Source organism: Daldinia caldariorum (genome assembly GCF_022478825.1).
Source record: "Daldinia caldariorum strain CBS 122874 unplaced genomic scaffold F4812scaffold_1, whole genome shotgun sequence".
In the NCBI taxonomy this organism is placed as follows: Eukaryota; Fungi; Ascomycota; class Sordariomycetes; order Xylariales; family Hypoxylaceae; genus Daldinia; species Daldinia caldariorum.
The window spans coordinates 2,142,360-2,151,075 of NW_025953037.1; the positions used below are offsets into that span (position 1 = coordinate 2,142,360).

At 47.6% G+C, this 8,716-nt stretch overlaps 2 protein-coding genes across 2 annotated transcripts; one reads left to right on the forward strand and one right to left on the reverse strand.

The window, feature by feature from the left end:
• Window positions 1–3,211: 3,211 nt before the first annotated feature.
• Window positions 3,212–5,285, forward strand: F4812DRAFT_410059 (DUF791-domain-containing protein). Its single transcript, XM_047932497.1, has 3 exons — window positions 3,212–3,858; window positions 3,932–4,423; window positions 4,476–5,285. The coding sequence occupies exons 1-3, from the start codon at window positions 3,667–3,669 to the stop codon at window positions 5,103–5,105; spliced, it is 1,314 nt and encodes a 437-aa protein (XP_047795054.1). The 5' UTR covers window positions 3,212–3,666; the 3' UTR covers window positions 5,106–5,285.
• A 1,163-nt stretch (window positions 5,286–6,448) lies between these two features.
• F4812DRAFT_449109 (glycoside hydrolase family 16 protein) lies at window positions 6,449–7,675 on the reverse strand (the record flags this gene model as incomplete). The annotated part of the gene is made up of 2 exons (XM_047935938.1): window positions 6,449–7,512; window positions 7,579–7,675. 2 exons carry the CDS (start codon window positions 7,673–7,675, stop codon window positions 6,449–6,451), a joined length of 1,161 nt encoding a protein of 386 aa, XP_047795055.1.
• Window positions 7,676–8,716: the final 1,041 nt, after the last annotated feature.

Consider the following 8,716-nt stretch of genomic DNA (forward strand, 5'->3'; position numbering starts at 1 on the left):
CCAAGACGGTTTGCACCACCTATACCCGACGTTCTCTTTCCGTTTGCAGTTCCGTTGCTTCCATTCTGATTGGGTATATGCTGGCTCTTATTTGCGTTGGGAAGATGCGATAGCCTTGCTATCGAACGCGCGATCGGATTCTGATACCGCCTAACAACAAGGTACTCCATGCCCGTGCGCTCAAGTAACTTACTCATGCGCGGGTCTCGGTTGTCGTAGCTATAGCCGCTAGTCAGGGGACCTACGCCTACGCCCACTCCGACACCGCCGACCGGTTGCGCCGGTTCGATAGATGAGCTCGCCCTTTGAAGGTTTAGTTTTTGCTGCGTTCGCGACTTTTCCGCCGGCGCAGGTCTGTAACCCGTCTTTCTTGTCCGAGGAGCTAATGCGCTGTCGGTCTCGTCGTCGCTTATCGAGATTCGGTAGTTTTCGTTCAGATTTCCAAGTGACTGAGGTCGTCGTACAGCCTCAGAACGGTGGCCTGGATTTCGCGTCGACGGATAGAAACCTCCGTTCTCGATATTAGGACCGGATCCAGGACCAGATCCGTTAACGAATCGAGAAATGAGCTCTTCCTGCCCACTCCCAACTACAGCGGTATTTTTGGGTGTCCCGTACGGACTCAATTGGCCATGGCTGAGCTGGGACTCAGGCGAGCCCGACGAATGGCGCACCGATACGGTTTCAGTGGACATTTGGGGAGGAGCGCTAGAAGAAGGCGTACGTTGTAGTAGTCGGGAAGTTAAGTATTGATTATGCTGAGCAGTTTCGCGACGTGGCGGCGACTCCTTCTTACCAACTGACGTATCTTCGTGAGGGGTTTGAGGTCGGGAATTATCACGGCTCTGTGGCGCCTTTCCTTCGGTACTAACAACTGAGCCGCGTCTTGACAGATAGGGCGAGGCGGATGCGCTCGCATCAACCCACTCGTCTTCTTGGTCACTACCGAGGTCGAAGTGGACCTGGCTTTTTGCGCCTTTTAGCTTATTGACGTCTTTGTGCGACGGAGATCGCTTGAGAGCCGTAGTAGATTTGGGTCGCTTTCCGATTTCGACATGCGAACGGTTGCGCTTCAAACTCGACTGCGAGGGGTTCTTTTTAAGGTTGGAGGGTGAGGAGTCGCGCTGTATTTTAGCGTCTGAGTTGGAGCGACAGTGTGATTGGGTAGCCGCAGGCGCGCGCTCAGGAGAGGGGGAAGGTGGCCGTCGTGTTAATTTAGAAGTGGATGACGTGTGATGTTTTTGTAAGGCTTTAGACGAGGCCACGCGAGGATGAAATCGACCAGTGGCTCCTCCACCTACAACATGTTTTTGGGGTTTGGATTTGTAGTGTTGTTGGTGCGATGTATGGTCGCTAACTTGAGAATCGCTGTCATGGCGGTTGGCAGGCGGCCGTTTTGATTGGGGGGCATTTGCGGCAGAATTGTCATTATCCTTAGCCATAGTACAATGTAATTTTCTTATTCGCGCCTATGAACAGATTCCGTCTGTCAGCCAGAGCAGTTCAGCTGCCCAAGTGGGCGTGGGTGCGTCCGTCGGTGTACAAGCCAGGCAGCTGGGGGGGGGAGGGGTGTCCGGGTATCAGATCTCGGAAGGTCTGTTATTTTTGGTGGATATTATGGCTTGAACTTGAAAGGTATGGTCGTACACAGGTTGAATACAACGCAAGGCGCGCAGTTTGTATGGAGGATTTGTATGATAGATTAATGGATGTACCGTCGGTATGTCAATATGTACTGTCGCACTGGATTTGATTGTACTGTGAGCCCTGGTTTTTGGTTTGACGAAAAAAAAAAATGTCGGCGGAAGAATGGAAGGATGTGTGGCTTGATCAAGCAAGTCTCAGACCTTTCTTTTGGCTAGGCTGTTCGATGGTCCCAACTCGGTTGGATGACTGGATGAGGAAGAGCTATTACGAAATGGTAGTATTAATTAGGTGGGAATAAGTAGGATGGAAGGTCAAGTAACGTGCAGCATATGCAATGCAAGTTCTATTAAGATGGCAAGCTAGGTATATCCGCTACTACGGTAGATTGCCAACAAATTACTGCGCAGAAGGGTAGAAAAGAACGAAAGACGAATATTAAGAAGTATGTGTACCTCTAATGGAGGTAATGAGTATTGAAAATGTAAAGTGATTGACTTGATAACGTATGGATAAGGTACTTATGGACAGGCGCAAAAAGAAGAAAAGAAAGAAAAGTTGTGAAGTAGTTTGACAATTTGGTGAATCGGAAAAAAAAAGAAAGGAATTATCTAAGATTGATGTTTACCACAAATAATTACGACGCACTGTTCACATCAACAACTTCAAGTTAAATTAGAAGTTAAGACCCAGTTAAACCTAAAGACTCGAGCGATTCCCTAAACAACACAGGTAACTTAAAGATATACGCTAGGTAGTATACAGTATCCGGACCGATCATCGGATTTGAAACTAGCGTACAATGAATACCCAATCATATCCCGTGCCTTTACTTATATGATGTAAGCTACCTAATGTACCTCTATGTAAGTAATTCCACTGGTAACATGTAGCTTGTAGGTATGCTTTGTCCGTCAAGTAATACACTATAGAAATATTACACTATGCTGTTCCATCTTATGCGGTATCGCCTCGAGAAGCAAACATACCTATCTCTCAAAAATACCGCACTGCCTATCTATTAGGATGGACGCAATCAAAACTGTATCACCGCTATTTTCGAGTTTTGGACGTGTAGAGGTGATCTAATTCCCTTTCCCTTGGTATCCTGGGTAGACGGGATTGGCTTCAAAGTTGTTTCTGAATTACCACGTGTGGTAAAGTGGGAGGCCGGCTCACTCCGAAGTCTTTTGCAACGCGGGGGTTTTTTTTTGTTTTTTTTTTCCCCGCTTATAGGTACACTAAAATTGAAGGTACAAACATGAGATGAAGATGTTACATGTAGTACGTTACACACGTTACACGCGTTCTATGATGTATACATTATGCTAGGTACCTGGGCGTACCGAACTTACCTAGGATAGGCTTAGTGTATATCTAGGTAGGGACCCCGGTTCAAGTCTTAGCTCCTGTGCTTAAGTACGTACCACGTCGTACCCTACGTCGTCCACGGGTGCTGCTGTACGCTCTGACGCTGTGGGGTTCGCCCCGAGAACTTTCCCCGTATTTCCTCTTTCGGCCATCTAGTGTGGGCCGGAGTGGATCTTCTTCAGCGCTTCTTCTTCAAGAAACTCGTGACAAGCTCACTAACCTACAGTACACGATACCACAACCGGCTGAATAGAGCCTCATTTCGTTTCAAGATCTACACCCCATCCTTTATGCCTACTACTTTATTGCATATTGCCTGTAAATCTTAGCCAACATGCTCGTCAATATGGAACAGACTCGCAAGTCTTCTCGAACGCGTCTTGTCGCAGCACCGCAGCGCTCGACCCTCGACTCCGGGTAATTTCAAACGACAAGTGTCAAATTCTTCGCTTTCTTGTCTGCGCGTTCTCGTAAGAATAAAAGAGTGGCCAGAGTGTCATCTGTCTCAACATCGCGTGTTATATCTGAATAATTATGTCGAATTAGTGTCAAGTTACAGTACTTACCATTGACTTAACCACTTAATAAGTTATTGATCAATATCTTGGCACATTATCTACCTATTAAGGGCATAGCACTATCCAAGTCAACATGGGCTATTACGAAACCAGCTTCTATAGCTTGCTTACCCTCTGTGCAGGTCTCTTTGCCTCCCAGCCCACTCGGCGGAATGAGTTGAAGAAGCTTGCAGATTCGCGCAAGCAGGTTTCGCGTGACGATGGCCATCCTGAAGCGAATTGGTACAAGGTTTATGCTCTCGTTATGGGCGCCGACTGGCTTCAAGTATGTCGTGAAGGAAAAAAAAACCATATGCTGAAAAATATCTCCTTTTATTAACTAATTGGGTCCTTCATAGGGACCGTACTTGTATTCTTTATACCGCGACGAGCACGGCGTATCTGAGCGCCTAGTATCTGCTCTCTTCGCCACGGGCTTCTTATCCAGTGCCATCAGCGCATATTTCGTTGGGGCATTAGCAGATAAGCATGGCCGCAAGGCGGTCTGCATGGTATTTTGCCTCCTGTATGCCATGTCCTGCTTCTTTACCGTCGTTCCGTCCGTGGGATTCCTGTTCCTAGGGCGTATCCTCGGTGGTATCGGCACGAGCATCCTCTTTAGTGTATTCGATAGTTGGATGGTGACAAATTTCCGAGAACGTAAACTCGTCGAAGATGGATGCGACCTATCCAGGACTTATGCTACCACCAGTATCGTCAACAGCCTTTCCGCGATTGTGAGCGGGGTGGTCAGTGAATGGCTGGTGAGGGTCACTGGCACCAAAAAGGCACCGTTTCTGCTCAGTTCTGTCCTCCTTTGGCAGGCTCTTCAGCTCATCTGGGCCCATTGGGTACGCAATACAGCTTTTGATGACTTGGATCTCAATGCTAACATATAAATAGGTTGAAAACTTTGGTACTAAAAACGCAGAGTCTTCAGAAAACCCTAAAGCATCTAGGCTCTGGTCCACATTGAAGCAGCCATCTATCTTAGCCCTCGGTTTTGCTTCGACCATGTTCGAAGGGTCCATGTATCTCTTCGTCTTTTTCTGGACACCGACCATCAAATCCGTACAGAAATCCGCGGGGGAGCTTCCCTACGGCTACATTTTCTCTAGCTTCATGGCGTCATCGATGGCAGCAGCATTGGTATTTAACATAGTCATGCAGAAACGGCCCTTCAAATATTCTCGCCTTCTTGTTGGGATCCTCCTAGCAGCTAATTTCTGTTTCGTCAAATTAGCTGGTCACAAAACGGAGGATGCTACTTTCTGGCTCTTCTGTCTTTTTGAAGCGTGCGTTGGTATGTATTGGCCCTGTACCGGCTACTTGAAGGGGCGTCTAGTAGACGACGATGTTCGCGCCAAAGTCTACAGTGTCCTACGCATTCCGTTGAATGTGTTCGTTGTGGTAGCACTATTAGTCGCTGGCGACAGTCAACAATTCGGTAAAGTATTCTCGACTTGCTCGGTACTACTGACTGCATCATTTGGTGCGATTTGGGCAGTAAGTCTGAAGGAAAGTATGCCATAAGACACAGGATGTGGTAGGGAAAATGTCAAAGTTGTTCAATATCAGGATTTCGTTCAAGCGGGTTGAACTGTTTAGGTGCCAGGGTTTTCTGAGTTTAGACCAAGGTATACATGCGCATCTCGAAGCCAAAAAAAAATTGTAGCTATTGCACTTAAAGCCAATGAAAACGTATACCATTAAAATATCGTGGTAAAATAAAAGCCCGCTACTTAATCTAAATGGACGTTTAAGTCGTACAAAGGCTAACGTCAAGGAAAGATATTTCTTGTCATATTCCGATGGGACCTCTTCTCCGACGGTGATAAGTCTCAGGAGATACTTTCCCATGTAAACATAGAGAGAGAGCAATACCACTCTCACCTGTTCTCCAACCTCTCTCTCTCTCTTTCTCTCTCTCTCTCTCCCGACTCGTTCCACCCAGCCAAGCACCTACTACAAGTGAGCCCAAGTCTTTAGCAAAAAAATCGATGAAATGATCTTCACTTTACCGTTGCTTGGCTGTTCGCGCTGTATGTATGTAATCCACCGAACTATTAGTTAAGGATCGACCGGCTCACACTCAAGCCTCGAGGAAGTGGTTAAGTCATAGCGAAACGATCTTCGCGCCGATACCGCAAAGAGCTAGATAAGTCCCTCTATATGGAACTCAGATTTGATGAGCTCCATCATGGCCAAGCGTAGCCGAGCCAGTGAAGGATTTTCCTTACAACACTTACATCCCAATCCATGAACGAATCTGTTCTTCCTTTGAAATATAGCGATAGACAAACAAATACCAAAAATTATATCTAACTGTACATAAAGGTGGGTATCTAACTATAAAAATAACTTAAGCATAAATAACATCACAAATCAAACGCGTATTGAATTGCAAAATGAACATTTATATTTTCTGTACGTCCTGGTATCATGCATTGAATGGTAGAACAGCCATGAAAGCGTGCAAGATCCCGCCCAATCATATATATATATCACTCGTTCCCAAATAACCTCCGCATAGGTATCGTCTCTTCAACTCCATATACGTGCAACTAGTCGTTCCGATGATTGAATCATTCCCATTCGCCGAAGCACCACAGCGGCCGGTGGTCTGCTGGACATCAAGCCCGAGTAATCCATGCGAACCGTAATTATAAGTAATACCGTGTATGAAAAGAGGCGAATTGTCTTTCCCGTTACCTTCTACAAGGCGCGCGGGAGTGCAATCGAGCTCTAGCTATGTATGTATAAAAGGATCGTTCAGAAGAATTAAAAATGGCCGGCTCGTAGCAGTGGAAACCACAGATCACCAATTCGCCAATGCCTCATAGGGCGCTATTCGCAAAATCACACATAAAATGCAATTATAGCATGAAAACAGCCATGAGGCAAGCACCAATGGCAGCGGTGCTGAAGCCAGTCTTCATACCAGCGTTGGTGGTAGGGATGCTGGTGGTAGGAGCAGCAGGAGAGGTGCTGCTGCTGCCAGAAGCAGAGGCAGAGGCGTCCTTAGCACCGGTGGGAGTCGCAGAGGCAGAGGCAGAGACAGAGGCCGAAGCAGTGGCGCTGGCGCTGGCGCCGGCAGAAGAAGTAACAGTCGTCAAGGTAGTCTTGTCAGAGGTCTTGGTCTCGGAAGCAGTCTTGGTGGACTTAGCAGTGCTGGAGGCAGAGCTGCTAGAGCTGGTGTCGTCATCCTTGCCGTCACCAGTGACAACCTTGATGCTCTGGTAAGAACCGTCGGAGCCGTCAGCCCAGACATACTTCTCAGCATTCTTAACACCGTTGCTGTAGTCCTGAATGGTGAGAGACTTGTAGTGGGCAATGAAGGGAGCCTGGCTGAAGTCGGTCTTACCACCAGCCCACTCGACAGTACCCTGAGGAGCGTCGGAACGACCAGCAACCCAGGTACCAAGCTTGATCTGCATGGGAGTCTGGGGGAATCGAGTGCCGCCCTTAGCATCGGCATACTTCAACTCACGAACTTGCTTGTCGTTAATGAGCCAGCGGACGTAGTCCTTAGTCCAGTCAATGGAGTACTTGTAGATCTGGTCCTGAGGGTTGGAAACGGCGTGGTAAGCACCACGGTCATAGGTGGTAGTATCACCTTTGCCGAAGTAGTTGCTCTGTACCTGGGCCTTGTCACCACCAAGCCATTCCCAGTCGATCTCGTCGAGGTCGTCGGACTGCAACACGAAGCTAGTAACTACACCGGTACCGGGAGCAGCCTGAAGCTCAACATCGATCCTGCCGAAGAAGATGTACTTGTTGCTGGTGATGGTAGGAGCTTCGGTCTCCTTGTTGATAGTGAAGACAGCACCGTTCTTGTCGTATGTAATAGTAGTGCCATCGGCAGCCTTGAACAGGCTGTTGTCGCCCTTGGTGAAGTCAACGGTGACAGTAGTACCCAGAGCAGGGTCGTCAGGGCACTCTGATATGCTATGTTAGCAACTGAATAAAACAACATTTCCAAACCATAATTTCAAGGTGAACTCACTCTTCTTGGTGGGATCACAGTCGGTATGGGTCTGAGCTGAAACCAGCTGGGTGGCGGCGAGGACCACCGCGGTGGTAGACAAGAGCTTGGAGAACATTTTGGTCGGTGCTGCAGCAAGTGGATTGACTAGGATTGCTCAAGTCTGTGATCGTGAAGAGATTGATGAACAGAAGAGCACAGGGTTGAAAGGGGGGGGGACAGGAGTAGATTTATTAAAACTTGAATTATCAGCTGAATGGGTCCGTTTTAACGAGAGACAGAAATTGATTTTCAACAAAACGAAGCGGACGGACCACGCTGCACAGTAAGACAGACAGCAGTAGAGAGGAATGCGTCGTACGGTAAACGAAGGTGTGGGAATAATGAAAGAAAAGGGGGACTTTTTTGGCAGGGAAGTGGGCACGGCTATGATTTTATTTACGAATTATGGCCTAGTTAACCAGTAGCCATCCAGTGGTCATCCAGTAGTTAACCAGCTCTTTCCATTGAATATCCTTCCTCGTCTGCTCGCTCTTACTCTCTACCCGAAGTCCCTGCCTGTCCTAGGACCACTTCTGGACGCCGAGCCTACTTGTTTGGGTAGGTACGGCTTCTTCTGTCCCCTGTCAGCAACAACTTTAGAAGTCCAGACTCGGAAAGAGTGCTAGACCCCAGGCAGTTAGAACCGAGACAGCCCAGCAGGGAGCGCTCCAGATTTGTGGCTCTGCTGAAGCGGTTAAACCAATCGAATAATTAGAAAGTTGATGGCCCAATGCGTGACAGGGATACCCTTGGCTGTGCCCCATCATCTCACATCGCAACAGCCCCCTGTTCGTATCCCAGGGGCTATCACGAGTCACAGTAAAGAAAAAAAAGAAAAAAAAAATAGAATAAAACGAGCAGATCGTATCACCCCATCGCCATCCTATGAAAGTGACGTTGCACACCAAAAACAACTCGCGCTACCTCATCTACAACATCAAATAACCCCGATGATCGTGACCTTTGAGCGCACACTCCTCATATGACTACCTAATAGTATGCGATTAAATGGGCTTCTTTATCGATAAAAAAGCGAGCAGGGAAAAAGACGTCAACTATAAATGACATATCTCGCTTTCGCGTTAGTCATCAATGTGTGTCGCGCATCTTTAAGCGT